Below are 20,037 nucleotides of genomic sequence, written 5' to 3'. Positions count from 1 at the left end.
GCCTTGTGCGGCACAGACCCAAACAAAGCTAACCCAGACCAAACACAGAAGCAGTGTCAGCTGTCTCGTCAACTTCACATACGATCTTCAAGGGCAACGTGCCTTGTATACTTAGGGTACTGTGTTCTCTCCCAAATCACCAAGGTTTGTGCTCAATGAACTGAGAGAACAGAGGGGTATTCTGTGAGGAATAAAACGGAGGGACCCCTCGGGGTTGGATCTTGCCTGAAACTCAGAAATAGCTCATCCAAGTGAGATGCTGTGCAAACATTTGAAGTGAGAAGAGGGGAGAGGGAGACGTTTCTCTTTTAAAAATCTGAACATTGCCCTAGCCGGTTTGGCTCAGTGGATAGAGCATCAGCCTACAGACTCAAGGGTCCCAGGTTCGATTCCGGTCAAGGGCATGTACCTTGGTTACGGGCTCATCCCCAGTAGGGAATGTGCAGGAGGCAGCTGATCGATGTTTCTCTCACATCGATGTTTCTAACTCTCTATCCCTCTCCCTTCCTCTCTGTAAAAAATCAATAAAATATATTTTAGCCGAAACCGGTTTGGCTCAGTGGATAGAGCGTCGGCCTGCGGACTGAAGGGTCCCAGGTTCGATTCCGGTCAAGGGCATGTACCTGGGTTGCGGGCATATCCCCAGTGGGAGATGTGCAGGAGGCAGCTGATCGATGTTTCTCTCTCATCGATGTTTCTAACTCTCTATCTCTCTCCCTTCCTCTCTGTAAAAAATCAATAAAATATATTTAAAAAAATAAATAAATAAAAATATATTTTAAAAAATAAAAATAAAAATCTGAACATCACCACCATCTCTCTTTCTTTTATCCTATCAAAAACCATTTGGCTGTGCCCTGGCTGGTGTGGCTCAGCTGGTTGGAGTATTGTCCTGTGGCACTGAAAGGTTTTGGGTTCGATCCCTGGATGGATGTTTTCTCTCTCTCTAAAATCAGTAAAACATATCCTCGAGTGAGGATTAATAAAAAGAAAAAAAAGAAAACATTTGGCTGTTAACTATTTGAATAACATATCTGCAGGTCCTGTTTTTCTACTTTCAAAATAGTCTTTATTGAGTGTGTTACTTTAAAATGGAAATGCCAGCCCTGGCTGATTTTGCTCAGTGGTTTGAGCGTCTGCCCTCAGACCAGAGGGTCTCAGGTTTGATTCCTGGTCAAGGGCACATACCTCAGTTGCAGGTTAGATCCCCAGCCCAGGCTATGGTCGGGGCACGTGTAGGAGGCAACCAGTCACTGTGCCTCTCTCACATCGATGTTTCGCTCTCTCTCTCCCCCTCCTCCCTCCCTTCCACTCTCTCTAAAGATCAATGGAAAAGTATCCTCATGTAAGGATTAACAACAACAACAAAAACGTAAACCAGATCATTTCACTCTGTTTATGAACTCTAATGGCTTCTCATCTTACAGGGGAAAAAAGCTGATAGATTTCATTATCTCACAATTTTAAATAAGTACAGTTACATGTGGATACCTACCATGCTCTGATATAGGGTGACCATATAACTTATTGTCCAAATTGGGCACTTACAAGAGAAAAAGGGAGCTCTATTAACAAACAATAAACATAAACTGGAATGGACCCAGATATTTGGATCATACTCTCACTTCCATTTAGGTCTTTTAAAAATGTCACCTGTACACCTGAAACTAGCACAAAATAAGGTTGAATGCAAACTATAGTTAAATAAAATTTTTAAAAATGTCACTTTCTTTGACCTGTATTTAAAGTTGCAATACAGTCCTGCCCCTGTACCATTATGCTTGTGCGGGATTTGTTTTTCTCCGTGGTGCTATCACCATCTTGATCTCCCCTCTCTAGAATGTACACTTCAAGAGGGCAGTTTTTTTTTTTAAAGTCTCTGTTGTTCAACATACTATATCCCCAGCATCTAAATCATCCTGAACACTGTAGGTCGTCAGTAAATATTTGGTGAATAAAGTAAGAAAATACAAGATTAAGTTCAGGCCTCTGTTTTTCCCAGAAAGAGGTCACATGGATGTAGCAGAAAGACTAAAAAGGGAAACCTAGAGAAGCTTCTGAGTCCTCATCATTGTATCAGTTTGGAGCCCAGGAAGCCTTGGCAGGCAGTTGTATTGTAGAGAAACAAAAGGAAATTCCCACAGGCATAGCCTTACTTCAGAATGCAAAGTCCTTTGCAATCTGATGGATATGAATTAGCCTCCTGGTCTCATTTCCCCTGAGATACATGTGTATAGCCTTTGTGCCTCAGAAACTTCCAGCACGTTCACAGTCTAACCTTGCAAGGCTGACCTTGATGTCCCCATCTCCAAAGCTTTCTGAGGACTCTCAGTCAAGATTCGTCTCCTTCTTCTCTGGTTCCTATTACCCATTGTTTATAATTCTGTTATAGCATAACACTTGAAAAAAATGTATCTTCATACATATCTCCCTCTCTCCCTTTGAGGCAGGGACTCTGACTCATTCCTGTTCCGAGGAGGGAAGGACTGATGCGTCCATTTCCCCGCCCTCAGTCCTGCAGAGCTTGGCACATGGTGGAGTCTCACCTTTGCTGAGTAGCATTGATTCTGGTTAATCAGATGAACACATTATACAGTAGAACATGTTACACAATATTCTTCCCCTCCCCATCCTGGGCAGTGACCCGCTTTGTGGCTGGTACACCTTGCTCCTGGCTCAGTCATACTTAGAGCAGGGGGCACTGCTATTTGCTTTTCTTAGTCCTGACTCCAGCATTCTCCCTTTGATCTCCGCCACCCGCCCCGGCTTGCCCCTGCCATTGTCCTGGGCAAGGAGCTAAAGTTTCTCTTTCCCAGACTCAGGCCTCTCTGCACCTCTCTCCCCTAGCACATTCTGCAGACGCTGCCCAAGGAATCAGTGATGACAGGGAATGGCTAGAGAAAGATTAAGGTTATGGCTTTTCAGATCCTGAGGCTTCCAGGGAGGGCCAGCTATCTTTTTTTATGTGTTCACTCCCCCCCCCCCCCCCCCACCGTCACCATCACCGTCACCGTCACCGTCACCGGAGGGAGCTTGTTCCTGGGCTGGATGGAATATACAAGCAGATGATCTATGATATGAGGGACTGAGGGTTGTAATCCTGGGAAAAGCTATATTTCCCTTTTTAAAACAATGTTTTATTTTATTTTATTATTGATTTAAGAGGGGAAGAGAGATAGAAACATCAATGATAGAGAATCATTGATCAGCTGCCTCCTGCATGCCCCCTACTGGGGATCTAGCCCACAACCGGGCATGTGCCCTGACCAGGAATCAAACCATGACCTCCTGGTTCACAGGTCAACATTCAACCACTGAGCCATGCCATTTTAATGCAAATTCTGCTATTCAGAGAAGTAAGTAGAGTAGTCATTATATTTATGGGCCCTGAAGTCAGACTGTTTGGATTCTAACCCTGTCCCGTCACTTAATTGCTGTGGCTTCCTCGGGGAAATGGGACATACTATTGCCGACCATGTTCATTTATGCACAAATAGTTATTGCCCCCCGACTATGGGCCAAGGGAATAGCAGTGAATAAGGCAAAATGGTCTAGCACATAGTAAATATCAGCAAATGGACCAGTATTCATTTCCTAGTCCTTTGGCAGCAACTGTAGCACCAGATCTCTCTGAGAAGGGGAAAGATAGAGGGAGGGCTAGCATACAGGTTCTAGATTTGGACTCAGGTGCAGGTGCAGGACAGCGCTGGCATTAGTGGCCTCTCAGTTCTGACACTTCATTTTGCGACTAAATACATGAACTGGCTACAGATCACCCAGGAAAATGGATGAGTCCGTTTAGTTCCATAGAAAGGGCAGGAGGAGATGACCGTGGCTGTCTGGATTCTACCTAGCCCATTTGTACAAACAGTACAGTGCCAGCCAAGCTGTGTGTGGATGACGCAGAGAGGCCGCATATCTTGAGCAAAATGAAGGGAGATCCTAGAGGCCTGAGGTAGAAGGGAGGGCTCTCTGGCTGTGAAGTAGAGGACCTTCTGGGGGAGGAGGTGGCTTGGGGATTGGAGAACTGAACCTGGAAGGAGAGGAAGGTGAGGTGGAGGTGTGTGGCTTGATAGTTGGCCTTCCTTGTTTCAGTTCTTTCCTCTGATAATGATGCAGCTGTTTTACTCCTAGTGTGATGACTGGCTGGAGTAAAGTTTGCACTCACGGCTTCTGATTCATTGTCTGTGGCTTTCAGTGAAAGTCCAAGACTGGTATAATCTTTCTGGTGGGAATCGGGTTAGAGTAGAAATGTATGTTACATTTCCTGGGATCACCAAGAAGGTTTTCCAGCTGCCACCATAAGATAACTATATAGTCTTGACTATGGTTCACAATTACTTCACTACTTCTCCTGCGATCTCTTCCATCTTTCTCCCACAGTGCATTTTCAGAAATGAATGTCCTTATAGCCCAGAGAAAATGCCCTTGACAAGAGATATGGGCCAATCCAGGATTTTTGGGTTGGTTCCCATATGAGCTGCTGGCATGGCTTCCTTGGAGACCTGCTAACTTGGCTGGGAACCATAACAATTTGCATGCATAGGGATAGATGAAGTAGTTCTGGGCCATTTCCAAGTTGCTTAAGTGCAGCCAGGTTTGGGAACACCGGATACCATACTCTTTCATCTCGTTTTTATTGCTCTTTCTTCAGTCTTCAGCATTATTTCACTTCAGTTCAGCCAATATATGAAAGTCAAACTAGGCAAAGCATTTTGCTATGAATATAAATCCACATAGTTCATTCTTTATTGAAGGAAACATAAATATAATGTGATTTTAACAATGTTTTTCAACTTTTTTTTCATTATCACCTCCCTAAGGAACCTTTTAAGACATTTTCCCCTAATCACTCCCCTCAGGAAATCTTAATATTAAAAGGATACCAAAATTCTGTTTATGTTTATATATATCTGTGCTTTATACTTTAAAGAGTAAGATTGTTTTCACCCCTCAAGAACCAATTTTCACCCCCTTGGGGGCAATATCTGTCATGTGAGTTCATGGATTATGACAAAGCACAGTGGGATTACAGTCGGGAATATAAAATGTCAGTTTAGCCTCCAAAGCTTTGTAAACTGTTTCTCCCCTCGCCTCTGACGGAACATCATGACTCCATAATTTTTTCTTGTCTCGCAGCCTATCATTCCCCTATTTCTGTCACTTCCCTATCCTGGATCCCATCTCTCGTCATTTTTCTCTCTAGTGTGGAGGGTTAGGAGTGAATTTAATTAAAATAGTAATCTGTACAGCTCAGGGATAATTTAGGGACAGTGATTTCCGAAAACAGTCCTCTAAAGATCATCCCTTTAGAAGAAAGAGCCTAGAGACCTATGGGGTATTAATGGGAAAATGTAATAGATCTAAATATTGGGGGAAATAAAGATACATATTTGGAAATTGCCTTTCAGAGGAGAAGATTCTCCAAGAGTCCTATGTATTGGTCCCATCAGCCTTGGATATGGGTGCCCTCAGATATGAATCTGACTTCTTTATGTGAATTCTTTCGGGGTTGATGCCAGTGGAATATCAAGTCCCTTTTCTCTAGAAACAATGTAATCAATGACCGCATCTCCTCTCCTCTATAGAAACTACCAGAGGCATGCAGTGTTGGTGATGGGAGACCCTTTGTCACGAATCTACAAAATCTGTATATGGCAGTCACCAGACAAGAGGTCCAAGTGAGACAGAAGCATCAGGACGCTGGTGAGTAGCTCCAGAGGAACTTGGTCTCCCGGGGTTAAAGTTAGGGTCTAGGTTTGTACAGTCTAGGTCTGTGGTAGCTCTAGCTACTTGTGACTATTTAAGTTTAAATTAATAAAACTTAAATAAAATGAAAATGTTATTTTTACTTGCTCTAACCACATTTCAAGTGCTCAGCAGCCGCTAGTGGCTACAAGCTGGACAGCGGAGATACAGACCATTTCTATCACTGCAGAAAGTTCTATTAAACTGATCTAGGCACTTAGGAGAATTAGTAAGAGAACCAGGAGAAAGAGGAATCTCTGTGCCTGAGACATGTCAGGAAATGTGTAGAACAGTTGGCTATTTTGAGTCAAGGAAGTTCTTTTCCTACCTGGTAAAAGTGGGCCTGGGGACTCTTCAGAGTAGAAACAGGGCTTTTTGAAAGTTAGCTGGAAGTTGCATGTGTGGCTACTTCTGTCTGTTTATATATTAACTAGAGGCCCAGTGCACAAAATTCGTGCACGGGGGTGAAGGTGGGGTGGGAATCCCTTAGCCCGGCCTGTACCCTCTCACAATTCAGAATCCCTTGGGGGATGTCTGACTGCCGGTTTAGGCCCAATCCCACAGGGATCCCTGCGGGATTGGGCCTAAACCGGCAGTCGGACATCCCTCTTGCAATCCAGGACCGCTGGCTCCTAACTGCTTGCCTGCCTGCCTGATCACCCCTAACCACTCTCCCTGCCTGCCTCATCGCCCCAACCACTCGCCTACCTGCCTGATTGCCCCTAATCCCTCTGCCTGATCACCCCTAACCACTTGCTTGCCTTCCTCATTGCCCCTAACTGTTCACCTGCCTGCCTGATCTCCCCTAACCACTCTGCCTGCCTTCCTGATCACCCCTAACTGCTCACCTGCCTGCCTGATCACCCCTAACCACTTGCCTGCCTGCCTGATCACCCCTAACTGCCTCTGCCATGGCTCCCACTGCTGCGGCTTCATCCAGAAGGACAGGATGTCCAGAATGATGTCTTGGAGGTTGTTCAGCTGTCCGGTCTAATTAGCATATCATGCTTTTATTATTATAGATACCAACCCTGGCCTTTGTCAAAATGTCTGGTAAATTCTGATATCTTCCTTGATCTTTCTGAGTTTAGGAGATCCTCAGACCTCAAGTAGTGCCTCTGCACAAGGAACTGATAACCAACTTCTGAACCAGCCAGAAGAGCCAGTTTCCTCAGCACCATCTCTCCCAGTGCCTGACAAAGAACCCACAGTGAGTCCCGAGCAGCTTCCTGGGTGGTGTTCTAAGTATTAGAGAAGTCCATAGCCTCCAAGTCTGTGGTCCCTGGAATTGCCACCTAGTTGATGCTGCTTTAATAATATTGGGGGATATTTGTCACCAGGCTTCCAAACTGTGGCTTTCTAGATGGACCTTGACTTCTTTACTATCTTAGCCACTTCCAGTGATGGTCTGTGAGGTTATTCCCTGGAGAAGGGATATATGCGCCTCCTGCATAGGATCTTTTTTTAAAAAAAGTATTTTTTTATTGATTTTAGAGAGGAAGGGAGAGGGAGAGAGAGATATAAATATCAATGATGAGAGAGAATCATTGATTGGCTGCCTCCTACACACCTCACACTGGGGATTGAGCCCACAACCCAGGCGTGTGCCCTGACTGGGAATCGAACTGTGACCTCCTGGTTCATAGATCAACTGAGCCTTGCCGGCTGGGCATCCTGTCTAGGGTCTTTTATCACATAGACTCCAAAACACTGTGTCAACCACCTCAAGAAGGCCTCATTCTAACCCAGAGCTGTAGGAGGAAGAAAGGTCCTTTCCTAACTGAAGTGGTCTGTTCAAACCCCTATTAATTTGGGTTGCTTTTTTCTCTAGGATACTTCAGGCCCTGTGAAGAGACCTCAGCTGTCCAAGGTCAAGCGGAAGAAGCTAAGGGGGCTCTTCAGTTAAGCCACTGTCTCAACTGCTGAGGATGGACCCAGAGAACAGTTCCTGGTGCTACCTTGAAAGGAGCTCCTGGGGCAGCAGGAACTCTGACATGGTTACATCATCAGAGGCTGGATCACTGAAGTTCATATTCACAGGCCACCTGAATGAGTGCTATTAACTGACAGAATCTTGGCTCCACCCATTGGGCATTGGCCTGTCCCAGTGGAAGCTAGTCTCTGGGAATCCCATACCTTCCTCTCTTTTGGTGGAGGCTCTCTAGACCCACGACCCTACCATGGACTTTAGGTGTATAGAACAAATCAGCAAAAAGGCACAACATGCTTAGGAAGCCTTGCCTATCTTTCCCTAGCCAATTCCAGGTGCTCCTCAGAGATCCACTTCTCTCTTTAGCTTGGAACAAAAAGCACTCACACTCCCCTGCTTTTGAGAGTACTTATTCTGTGGAACACATTACCTACTTCACGTTACTGGATCCCACTCCACTGTTGTCTCTTAATAAAGTCTAGGCCTTTAGTCCAATCATTTGCTTCCTCATATGCTTCTCTACTGTGGCTTGTGCTAAGCCTCCATGTGGGAACTTGGATCTTGAGAACTGTCTCCATGGTGGGCACAAGACGAAGCAGAATGCTTATGCTCTCCTTTGCCTAAGTGATGTGGTGGTGTTTTTTTGTCTGTTTCCAAGGCATAGACAACAGGTTAAACTGTTGGGCCAAGGTAGTTTCCCACTGGAATGGGACAAAAATAAATTTTACCTTCCCCTCCTTTGCTCCACTTCAAATAACGTCGTAACTAGAAGAACTAGGAAAGATAGGATGACAGGGAACAGGAAATAGCCACAGGAGTTCTCGGGGACAACATAATTGACCTAGAGAATGAATAGTGCTTTGCAAGAAAAAACATAAAGGCCGTATGAGATAGGCAGAATCTTAGACAGTTAGAAAGTCAACTCTGGACAGATCTGGAAAATGTAGCAGACCAGATTGGCAAAGTCCCTTGTCCTTCTCTGCTAGGTTTTCCTGTATAGGTAAACCATCTGAAACTCTACCTTTGAGAGACAGGAAGGAAAGTAGAACTCAGATGTTAGCTGGGATCTGTAGGGTAGAAGAAGGGGTCAGGGGAAGAACCCACAGAGGCCTTTTCTGGTTTATTTACCATACATATGGTGGTCAAATGCCTCCTCGCCCTCATATTCTCTCTGGCTGGGATTGGTGTTTCTGTCCTCATATCAAGTTCTGGGAGAGTGGGCAATCCAAGCAATAATAAAATAATGATTATAAAGAGAACTACAATAATGACATTTATTGAGCAGTTAATGTATACCAGGTTAATAAGTGCCTGACATGGATTCCTCACAGCATCAGATGAGGAAGATACTGCTAACCCACTAGGAAATGGAGTCTTGAAGAGATTAAGTGGCTTATACAAGGTCACACAACTAATAAGTAACAGCCAGAATTTGAACCCAGACAGCTGAGTTCCTCATTCTATACGTTACTGAAACCATTTTCCAGGGAGGATGTCAGATCCTTCTTTCCTGTCTTCCACTGTGGCATCCTTCTATGACCCTGCCTCCTTTCAATAGGATGTTCTAGTCCTCATTGCTCCTCAAGGCAGGAAACTTTAAAGACTCTGGGACTTACCTCCCTGTCCTTACCTGCTGGTAGAGTCGGAGAGAGTCACCAGGGCTCATCCCAGTAGCTGCTGTTAACTTTCTTTGCCTCCAGACCACAGTGTCCTAGGGTGTACCCAGTCGTGACTGTCATTGAAGTGAAGTCATTGGGAACCAAGTAAAATCAATCTATAGATGCCTCATTTTGTTCTTTAGTTTCTTTTTAGCATAATTTAGGTAACCAGGTTTCAGGATCTACAAGATATGAGACCACCTGGGAAAATGGAAAGACTTCCCCAGCAAGCTGGGAGAAAATATGGGTTCTTCACCTGGATAATCCTTCTACCTTAAGAGCACAGTCTCTAGAGTAGGCCTTTTTCATCACAGGGGGTTCTGGGGTTTGTGAGTCCCCCCAAATTATAAGTAAAATCCTAGAAGCATAACTTTGTTTCATGTTCTCAAAAGAATGTGTACTTTTTTAAAAGGTTAAGTAAGAATATGCCTAATGACCTCTCTGTCCACTGCCCACTGTATCCCCAAAAGGCTGCTGTCTCCATGGGAATATTGCCCAAACACAACCTTCTATAAACATTGCTTCCAGAGGTCCTGCCTCAGGCATTCTTGCCTTGAACCTCTTACCCCCCAAACCTAGGGGTGGTGGTTGAGAATCTTTCGTCCAGGGCAACTCCAGGGAAATCCCTGCCTTGACAAATTGGCCTAACCAGGCTGTATTCCAGCCCTGCCCCCTGGCTTGGGCCCTCCCCAAGGCCCCCAGCCTGGCCCAACCCCCACTCCACATGCACATAAAAGGGTCGAATTCTCGTGGCTGCTCCATAAATTTTATTCCGTAAATATTAGTTTTCCCTGTGTTTAATAAAGCAGTGGCCCACCTCCCCGCCTACCCGCCCGCTCCCCGGGGCCGGGGCTGGGGCCAGGGCTGGCTGGTGGGAGAAGGGACTCTTTCAATTGCTTTGGAGTATTTTTAGAAAAAAAAATAATATAAGGTGGTTTACACGAGCCAGCCAGCAAACCAGGAGCAGGACTAGAGACCTCGAGGAAGTTCCTGCAGGAACTTGACCTAAAAAGTAGAGAAATAGCGCCACCTAGGCTGCAAGGCCTACTTGGCCTGGCTGGCCGGCTCACCCCTCCCCCACAGTCAGCGAGGACTGGCCAGCTCTTTGCTGGAAAAGAAGCCTTCACTCCTTAGCACTCCAGCTGGGCAGCATCTCCTTTACTCAGGCCTCACAGAGGGCTCTCCCAGCAGTCCTTGAAGGCAGAGCCCAAGCTGGGTCCTGGAAAATCCCACTGGGGTCATTCTCTTTCCTCCTGTGACAGGCAGCCAGTCTCCCAGATCAAGGAGTGTTTCCAAAGGATAGTGACATTATTGAGAAGGTAGGAAGGAGCTCCTAGTCTGTCTTCCCACTGAATCCTGAGGCTCGCCCTGGAATTCTTAGGGTGTAAGGTGGCAAAGAGTGAAATCGGTGCTCCTTGGCACTGGACTTGGAATCTCTCCCTGTCAGATCTAGAGCCTCCCACGCAGCGCATCTAATGCAGGGCCCCACAGTGAGACACTCAAGTCTCCTGCATACTCGGCCCTCCTGCTTCTTAATTTTATCCTGTGGTACATCTGAACTCCCTTTTCTTGCCTTTCTGTTCATTAAAACCTCCCATTTTCCGAAGCCCTTATATCCTCCTCCTGCCTGGTCCTCTGGAGATCAGCAGGAGCCCCAGGTGTCACTCTCCATAGGAAGATGGCGGAAGGAGCAGGAATAAAAGGCCGTGCCCCTTCTGGTCCTGATTCAATCTCGTTCTTAACATTGTCACCAGGGCATTTTCTTCTCTCCAATTATTATGTCCCCCATTTTCTCCTAGCTTTTTTTTTTTTTTTAAACAGGGTTTTGATACAATCATGAGGTGCTTCTCTAACCTTTGAATTTTTCTGAAGAAGAAACTGTTCAAAAGGAGTAAGTGACACACTGCAGGGAAGCCACCATTCTCAGAGCTCAAGGCCCTTGGTTCCTAGTCCCTGGTACTGACATCAGTAAACCTTCGGGCTCACAACCTTGTAATGGATTCTGCCAGGCACTTAGATACAGAGAGAAATGCCAGAAGAGAAGGGAGCCACGGTTTGGAGGAAGGGTTTTTTCTAAGACCTCCTGGAAGCTGCTACTGGGTATGCCTGTTGAAGGTTCCTACTGCTCTATTTTTCATGTTCTCTTGGACAGGGCCTCCAAAGATCCACCCCTAAGTGGGAGTGTGTGAGGTGCCTGTGTGTGAGGGCTAGGGACCCGAGGGAATCCCTCTCTACTTGAGGAACCACAAGCCCATCTGGCCTCCATATTTCATCCCACAACTTCAAGGACTACTTTCTCGTCTCCTAAGACTTTGCTTTGGCGGTCCTTTCTGCTTCCCCTCAATTTTGGGGTCTCATGTCTCTACTCCGGCACATGGGAAGTCATTAGATAGCATGACTTCCAGAACATTCTAGCAAAGGCTCGATTACTTTTCCAACCTGTTAAGTCCTACCTGCACTCAGTATCTCTCTATCTGGGTTGGGGGGCAGCAGGTTTTGCTATGCTCTCCACACTCCCTTTGAATGAATGCTCACTTCTCCTCACCTAAGTCTCATGGGTTCCGGAGGCTCTGGGCTAGCCTGGGGGAACCGGGAAGAGGCATTGGAAGAACTCCAGGGTGTGGGGAGCACACAGCCATTGACTCACCTGGGAAGATTGTGCCTGGATTACTTGTCCTGCTGGGCCAAGGGCCAGGAGTTAAAAGAGCATGCAGTACCACACTCTTCCTCCCCTCACTCGGGCCAAAATCAGTAGCAGGGTTAGAATTGGGGACTAGGACTCCGGGGCTGCTTGGAGTCCCTTTTGAAATCTGGGTGTTGTATTTACTTTTTCATATTGGCAGCTGGAAGGGGAAGCCCATCCCAGCTCGGCATTGTTGTCTAACATGGTTAATCAGATCCTATAATCCTGCTGTGGAAATATTGGGCCTCCCTCAAAACAATAGAGACCAAGAATATTGTGGTTAAACTTCAACCAACTGCCTCCCTGGCCTGTTTGCCTAACCTCTACTCCCCTCTCCCGGGCCAGAGTCCTCCTGGCTTTATGGACCCCTGATAGGATCGACAGCGGTCAGAAATCGGTGACAGGAGAAGGGAGAATGGAGTAGGGGAAGGGTAATCCTCTTGATTGGCTCTCTATCCTGCCTGTCCCCTCCCACCTGAGGCCTTGAAGGGTGAGCAGGGAGTGGTGAAAGCAGTTAGAGCTGGTGGGGAAGCCCCGCGGGGTCTGGATCTGTGTTCAGGGGTCAGGGGTCAGGAGTGGTACTTCTGGGAATCTTGGGTGGTAAAGAGTTCCCTTATTCAAGATGGAAAAAGACTGCTGCTGGACCAGGAGGAGACTGCTGCTTCAGTTTATTATGGCTGCCTGGCACTTCTAGGGCACAAGGCAATGCCAGTTTGTCCCATGTCACATGGGAGAAATAGGAAGGCACTTGTTGGGGGAAGGGGAGTTGGCAAAAAGGACTTGTGTTTGATTAGTAATCTGGTATAACAACAATATAAATAACAATATAAATAACAATATAAATAACAATATAAATAACAATATAAGTAACGGGTAGGGTCCCTAGCGGCTGCCTGCCACAGCTGCCGGCCCCGCCCCCCTGGTCGAACTCCTGGTTGAACTCCCGGCTGAGGGGACAATTTGCATATTAGTCTTTTATTATATAGGATAATACTCTGATGATGTGTGAAGGTGACACTGATACCCTCACTGGAGTTTTCTGGTAGTGCTAATGTCCACTATGTTCTTTACACTGAGTACAAATTAAACGTGGCAGAATGGGACTAGATAAATTGTACAGTGACATTGTGAATCAAAAAAGGACGCAGTGTCTGGATGGGTGGGGGGAGAAGGAGGTCGTAATACATGGTGACAGGGAAAGATTTGACTTTGGGTGGTGGGCACACGGTGCAATATGTACAGATCTTGTAACATAGAAACCCACACCTAAAACCTATATATTCATGTTGACCACTGTCACCCCAATCAATTTAATTTTAAAAATAAAGAATGAAAAGGGGGGGGATTAACATGGCGATATGTTCACCAAGAGACAGAGAACATTCCTCTTGCAGATACCTAACTTGTGAAGTGGTCGACTTCGAGATTGTACTGGGCTGTCATGCACCCAGGATGCACTGGGCACAAGTTGCAGCCACACTGTGTTTGGAGCGTCAGCAGTCAATGAGGTAAAGCACAGTGAGGCCCCAGCTCCAGCACTGTGGAAAATTGAATGGTCAAAGTGAATGTGCATTTTTAGGATTTTTAAAAAATATGTATTTTATTATTGATTTCAGAGAAGAAGGAAGAGGAAGAGAGAGCTAGAAACATCATTGATGAGAGAGAATCATAGATCGGCTGCCTTCTGCATGCCCCACACTGGGATTGAGCCTGCAACCTGGGCATGTACCCTGACTGGAATCGAACCGTGTCCTCCTGGTTCATAGGTTGACGCTCAACCACTGAACTGCACCACTGGGCCATTTTTAAGATTTGAAGAATGAAATAGCAGAGTTGTGCCAAATGAAACTATATTTACTTAATCTATTCATACAAGATGGGGATGGAGGAACAACAAAGAGCACTTGATGTTTCTCACTTAGGGTGCTATGAGATAATTCAGGGACTGACATGGTTCCTGTGGATCATTCATCAAAGCCATTTTAAAGCAGGGACTGCTTGGTGGGGGCTGTGCTTCGTACCACAAAGGCATGTGGAATATAGTTCCTGGGAGTGAGACGCTAAGAGGTATGTTTGTTCAGGAATCTCAAAACTAACTTAATGGCAGACATCAAATGGCATTGTAGCAAATATGAAACTGACATCAAAAGGATCTAATGAGCCCAGCTGGTGTGGCTCAGTGGTTGAATGCCAACCTATGAACCAGGAGGTCACAGTTCGATTCCTGGTTAGGGCACATGCCCGGGTTGCAGGCTCGGTCCCCCGTGGGGGGCATGCAGGAGGCAGCTGATCAATGATTCTCTCTCATCATTGATGTTTCTTTCTCTCTCTCTCCCTTCCTGTCTGAAATCAATAAAAATATATTTTTTAAAAAACATCTAATGATGATGGAAAACATTTCAACAGCTGAGCAGCTTGAGTAACTAGTACGAATAATTCAATGAGAAGAATGATCCCCAATGGAAGCTTCAGAGAATGAGCCGTGTTCCTGACTGAGAGGGGGAATGCAGAGGCCAAACTAGTTCGTTTAGCCTTGTGCTACACATAGACTCGAACTGCAGATGGGAAAGTCCAACAGGAAAATCCTGGGTCACTACAAAGGAACTCAAAGGAGTGCTACAGGCTTGTAGGGCATGTGTGGGGAATGAGACTGAAAAATCCATATTCAAGCCCTAGCTGGTTTGGCTCAGTGGATAGAGCATCAGCCTGTGGACCGAGGGGGTCTCAGATTTGATTCCGGTCAAAGGCAGGTACCTAAGTTGCAGGCTCCTCCCTGACCCGGGCCCTGGTCAGGGTGCGTGCAGGAGGCAACCAATTGATGTGTTTCTCTCATATCAATATTCTCTCTGTCTTTCCCTCTCTCTTCCACTCTCTCTAAAAATCAATGGAAAAATATCTTTGGTGAAGATTTAAAAAAACAGATAAAATAAATCCATATTCAACAAGAAACAGGAATAATTAAAAATGCATTTACTCAAGTCATAAATATACTCACTAGCATCTCACCAATTGGCATTATGCTACATATATATGTACATGCATACATATATATGGCCACAAAGACATACTCCTGCTTTCAAGGAAACTACAATCCAAAGATGATTTTAAAAGGTTAGATTTTTTTTCCTAGAAATTTTTCAAGCATATGAAGTACGAAGTGAGAGTCATGACTATGTATCTCTTTTTTTAACAAGTTTAAAAGAATTGTATGTATGAGTGCTATTTGTTACCTGCTTTTACTTTTGCTTAACTATATTGTGTCTATATTTCCATGTAACACAAAGTTCTTTAAAGGGCACATTATCTTCATGCTGAGCTTTATAAAAAGTTTGAAAAACACCCTCATCATCATAAAGGAGAGTCAAGCTTACTCACTCCATTTTCCCTGTAGCTTCATCTTCCACCACACTGGTCTCCTTGCTACTTCTATAATATGCAAGCATGTGAGAGCCTTTGCGCTATGCAGTTCTCTCTACTAGAATGCTCTTCCCCCAGTTAACCTCTTAGTTGAAGCCTCACCTCTATCAGGTCTTTGCTTAAGTCCCACCTTCTTACTGAGGCCTCCACTGACCACCCTGCCTGGCAGAACACCTGCTTCCTGACCTTTCATCCTCTTCCCACAAGCTGGCTGTGTGCTTCCAATCCTTTTACACCATCTTTGTGTTTTGTGTTCATAGTCTTTCCTTAATCCCTTCTAAACCATTCTAGATTTTACTTATTTTTATATTTATGTGTGATTATCTGTCTCCCCACGGCCTCCCACTTGAATAAAGCCCCATACGAGCAGAAATCTAGGGTTTTGTTTTTATTGTTCTCTCACACCCCAAGCACTGTGAACAGTGTCTGGCACGTAGTAGTTGCTCAAAAATAGTTGTTGATTGAATAAATGAAGAGATTATCTCTCTTACATGCACACCAATACACACATCTGCTCACACTAGCAGCATCTTGAAGTGGTTTTAGAAATTTGTGGAGATAAATGGATGTAATCTTTGTTGTTTGCAGCAACCAGGTGTAAGGTGAGAGTCGGGCTTAAATATCATTTTGTTAGTTATAGCCATAAGGGAACAAATTTATCATTTTGCAGAAACTAAGAATACAGCTTATTTTTTAAAATATATTTTTATTGATTTCAGAGAGGAAGGGAGAGGGAGAGAGAGATAGAAACATCAATGATGAGAGAGAATCATTGATAGGCTGCCTCCTGCATGCCCCCACTGGGGACCGAGCCTGAAACCCGGGCAGGTGCCCTTAACCAGAATGGAACCTGGGACCCTTCAGTCCACAGACTGATGCTCTATCCACTGAGCCAAACTGGCTAGGGCAAGAATATAACTTATTAAAAAGCCAGTGCCTGTATACCTTCCTTATTTGGCTACAGAGCCCCAGCATCCTTAGGGTGCTATCTCTATCAAGGAAGACCAGTGAAGCAGTGACCAGCATAAACCCAGTTCAGAATGCCGACAGGCATGTCAGGAGCATCACTTGAGCATCAAGAGTAGTACCCCTATCCCACTTTACTGAACATTCGATGGACTAGTATTTTCCACGATTCTCTTTAGGCAACTATTTCTTCCCAAATAGAGACACTGGGGTGGAAATAAAGCTCATTATTTGGTAAATATGTTATTATCCACACCAGAAGTATATTTATATGTATGTCTTCCTGTCTATAAGAGTTTCCCACAACCTTTAGTCTCTGATGTGAGGGGAAAACACATTCGTTTTGTAACTAATTCTGCTGCCTTTTCCTCCCCTTTCAAAGTCATCAAAGCAAGGTCTTTAATGCTTGGAGCTCTCTGAAGTGCCTTGTAATGAGCTTATTGTTTGGGCAAAGGTAACTTGACATTCCCATTTCTAATCAATAGCTAGCTTTCAAAGCATTGTTAGTTTTGAGTGGCTCTAATTGGATCTCTGAATGCATTCTGGACTGATCTGAGGCTTGAAAGACAGGCATGCTCCCATTTCTGCATTTGGTGGAGTTGCTAACTTCTTAAAAAATCCAAAGTAGAAGTTAAGAGTGTACCCAACCAGCTGGGGAAGTGGTCGGTCAAATAGAGTTTGGAGTCTTAAAAGCCCAAGATGAAGATAACAGAAGAGTCCCCTAGATTTAGAGAGAAAATGAGTGACTTGAACAAAGGTCAACAGCCCAGCATGCCTGTCCTAGGAATCACTTACCAAGGTACTGATTATTATGGAGTCAAACAAGCCTGGATTCCAACTTCAGTTTCCTTACTGACAAGCTCTGAACCTCAGTTTCTCATTCATAAAATGAAGATAATGGTGTCAACTGCATCCGGTTTTCATGAAGGTTACATCAGATGATATTAGGGTTTCTTCCCTTTTCTAGATCATTCGGCGTGGCTCTTCATCATTACTAGTGCCATCATCTTTGCTTGGACCACTGCCCTTTTCTGTGGATCTTCTTCATTCTTGTCAGTCACTTCTTTTCCTCCTTCAAAATGGACTTTTTCTGCAAGAGATCTCATAGCAGGCTCATCGTTTCTTTTTATTTTTAATTTAAAAATTATAGCTGACATTCAATATTATATTCGTTTCAGGCTTACATCATTGTTTCTTAATTCCATATTCTTCTAGAGCAAGTTCAGCTTATCTATTAACCTATCTGATTTATAATACATTTTTCTGTACTAACTAATGAGTGGCATTTATGGATTTGTAACTGCCTTTTATTTTCATGATTTATCCTTAGGCGTAAATGGTAAATTCCTTGAGGACAACAACTGTGTCTTCTACTTTCCTGTTTGTGTTTTCTATCCTTATGTACCCATTATACTCGTGTGTACACGGTAGATGTTCCCTAATAGAAAGAAGTAGGGCCTCCTAATCCCCACTACCGTTTTAGGGAGAACATACATGAGCATCCTGGACGGGTAATAGGCTGCCTCTAGTGGACCCAACAGAGAATAAAAATGAATTATACATTTGATTTGTACTTTACAGCTTGTACTTTAATCCTCTTAACAACCTTACGAGGTAGGTGATCTTAATTTTCACTTTATAGATGAGAAAACTAAAATTTAGAGAAGTCGCGTGACTTACCCAAGGCCACACAGGTTGAAGGTTATAAAGACAAGTATTCAGGCACAGATCTGCCAACTCCAGGCCTAGCGCTCTTTCTATTGGCCAGAGGTGCTGGGCACTGGGTCATGGGAGTATATTTTTCTGACCGCATTACTGAAGCTTGTTTGACTGTGGCTCAGCACCAATATATTCAGAGTGGATTGATTTGGTCAAATGGCAGGATTAGGAGAAAAAAGACTAGTTGAATATAAAAGTATGGACTTAGTGTGTATGTGAATATATACATAACATATATATTTACATATATATGAATACATCACTAGAAGTACACTATATTTGTATGAGAGTGTTACATTCAAGATTGACTGAAAATGCTAACTTGGTAGTCTACTAAACAGATGTTAAATAATCAGGTTCTATGGTGTATTTTCCTCCCTCCCTTTTCTTCCAAGCTATTTTCCAACTTTCACTTTTGTGAACAAAAAAAGTGAATCATGTTATCCAAAGAAATATATTTTACTTTGTTCTCTTCAAAATAGAGATGTTTGAGGAGTACAGAGCTCTAAAGGTGAGAGTAGAAAAGTGATTTTACCAGTTGGCCCAGGACCCAGATCAAGGTGCCCTGATCAGGCCCTGCCACCTCTGCTCCGACCGCAGGCCTTTGGTGCCTCCAGAGTGGATACCTCAGTTCCCCAAGTTCCCTGCTGGCAAGAGCCTGAAAGTGACCAAAAAGAGAGCCAGACTTAATTTGATAGATCTAATGGATCGGCCTAATTCCAAAGCTACCACACATCCACTAAACAGCTAAGAACATAGGCAGCCAAGAAATGATCAGGGTTCTTAGGCACAACTTGGTTTAACAGTGCTGCAGGGTCACTGCTGTAGAAGGTATGATGCTTCTAATTTCTCCCTTCCTCTCCCCCTTCCTCTGCTGAAGGATATTGGACTGATGTTGATCTAAATTTGAGCTTCAGCTCTTGAACCACCACTGTGTCCTGAGAAGGGACTATAGCTTTGGAGTGAAAAAATCTCCAGGTTCAAATCTTAACTGTGTGATCACAGGTAAGCTACTTTACTACTAAAGCTCTAGAGTTGTAGATCTGTAAAATGAGAATAATAACTACTGTGTACTGAGTGCTATTGTGAAGATTTACTAAGTGTTTAAAAGCTTTTTTCTTTTATTTATTTATTTATTTTTTAAGAAACTAAAGGAAGTTTTTATCATGAGACATTAGTCAGGAGTGGTACAGAAAGAATGGGGAAAGGGAACAGTATAGATGTTCATATAAACCTATAAATTGCAATCTATTTATACATTTTAAAACCCATGATTTCTGATTGATAGCTCCAATTCTGGTTTGGCACCTAAAAGCTTTTTTCATAGAAAAGATTTGGTCACTGTTAGCCCCATTTGCTTCTCCCAGTACACACCCTTATCACTGCTCTGAAGACTGTCAGAGTGAGGAGGGTCTAGGTTTAGTGCAGTACAATCCAAACCAAGGTCGTGCAGCTGCAGAAGCACCCTCATCCAATCTACACCAGCACTGCATAAGTAGTTCTTATTTGACACTGATCCGATCTTTACCAGAGATTTGTATTGAACAAGACCACAGTTTAAGAGGAGAAATAAAGAGGAAGAAAGACAAAATTAAGAAATCATTATAAAGGAGAACTTCTGAGAGGATCTTAAAGAAATAGTCTTTCACTTGGAGAAAAGAAGATTGAAAGTGAGTCTAACAACCCTTCAAGACCATGGGTAGGAGAGAATAGACAGGGTAATAGCCCTAGTTGCTAAGGCCAGAGAAAGAGGAAAGGGGATGAATTTGCATTAGAGAGGGAGAAAGAAGGAAAGATTGAACTTGAGGCAAAACTTGTATAGAAAATGAGTATCTTTTATACCCATTTTCTATACAGGTTTTGAACTCTACAGGATTTTCTCTTTTGGAGCTCCATCAAAACAGGGAGCTCCTGTC

At 44.2% G+C, this 20,037-nt stretch overlaps 1 protein-coding gene across 3 annotated transcripts in view; it reads left to right on the top strand.

Annotated features, from left to right (window-relative positions):
• NHEJ1 (non-homologous end joining factor 1) overlaps positions 1 to 8,173 on the top strand; it is an 81,039-nt gene extending 72,866 nt beyond the window's left edge. For all 3 annotated transcript variants that reach the window (XM_059703195.1, XM_059703194.1, XM_059703193.1), the window contains exons 6-8: positions 5,589 to 5,706; positions 6,840 to 6,958; positions 7,580 to 8,173. In XM_059703195.1, coding sequence (XP_059559178.1) covers positions 5,589 to 5,706; positions 6,840 to 6,958; positions 7,580 to 7,654 — 312 coding nt within the window. In that variant the 3' untranslated portion in view covers positions 7,655 to 8,173. The remainder of the gene's footprint in view (positions 1 to 5,588; positions 5,707 to 6,839; positions 6,959 to 7,579) is intronic.
• Positions 8,174 to 20,037: the final 11,864 nt, after the last annotated feature.

Source organism: Myotis daubentonii, chromosome 7, assembly GCF_963259705.1.
Source record: "Myotis daubentonii chromosome 7, mMyoDau2.1, whole genome shotgun sequence".
Classification (NCBI taxonomy): Eukaryota; Metazoa; Chordata; class Mammalia; order Chiroptera; family Vespertilionidae; genus Myotis; species Myotis daubentonii.
The sequence above is the reverse complement of the archived record's forward strand: the minus strand, read 5'-3'. Positions and strand labels throughout refer to the sequence as shown.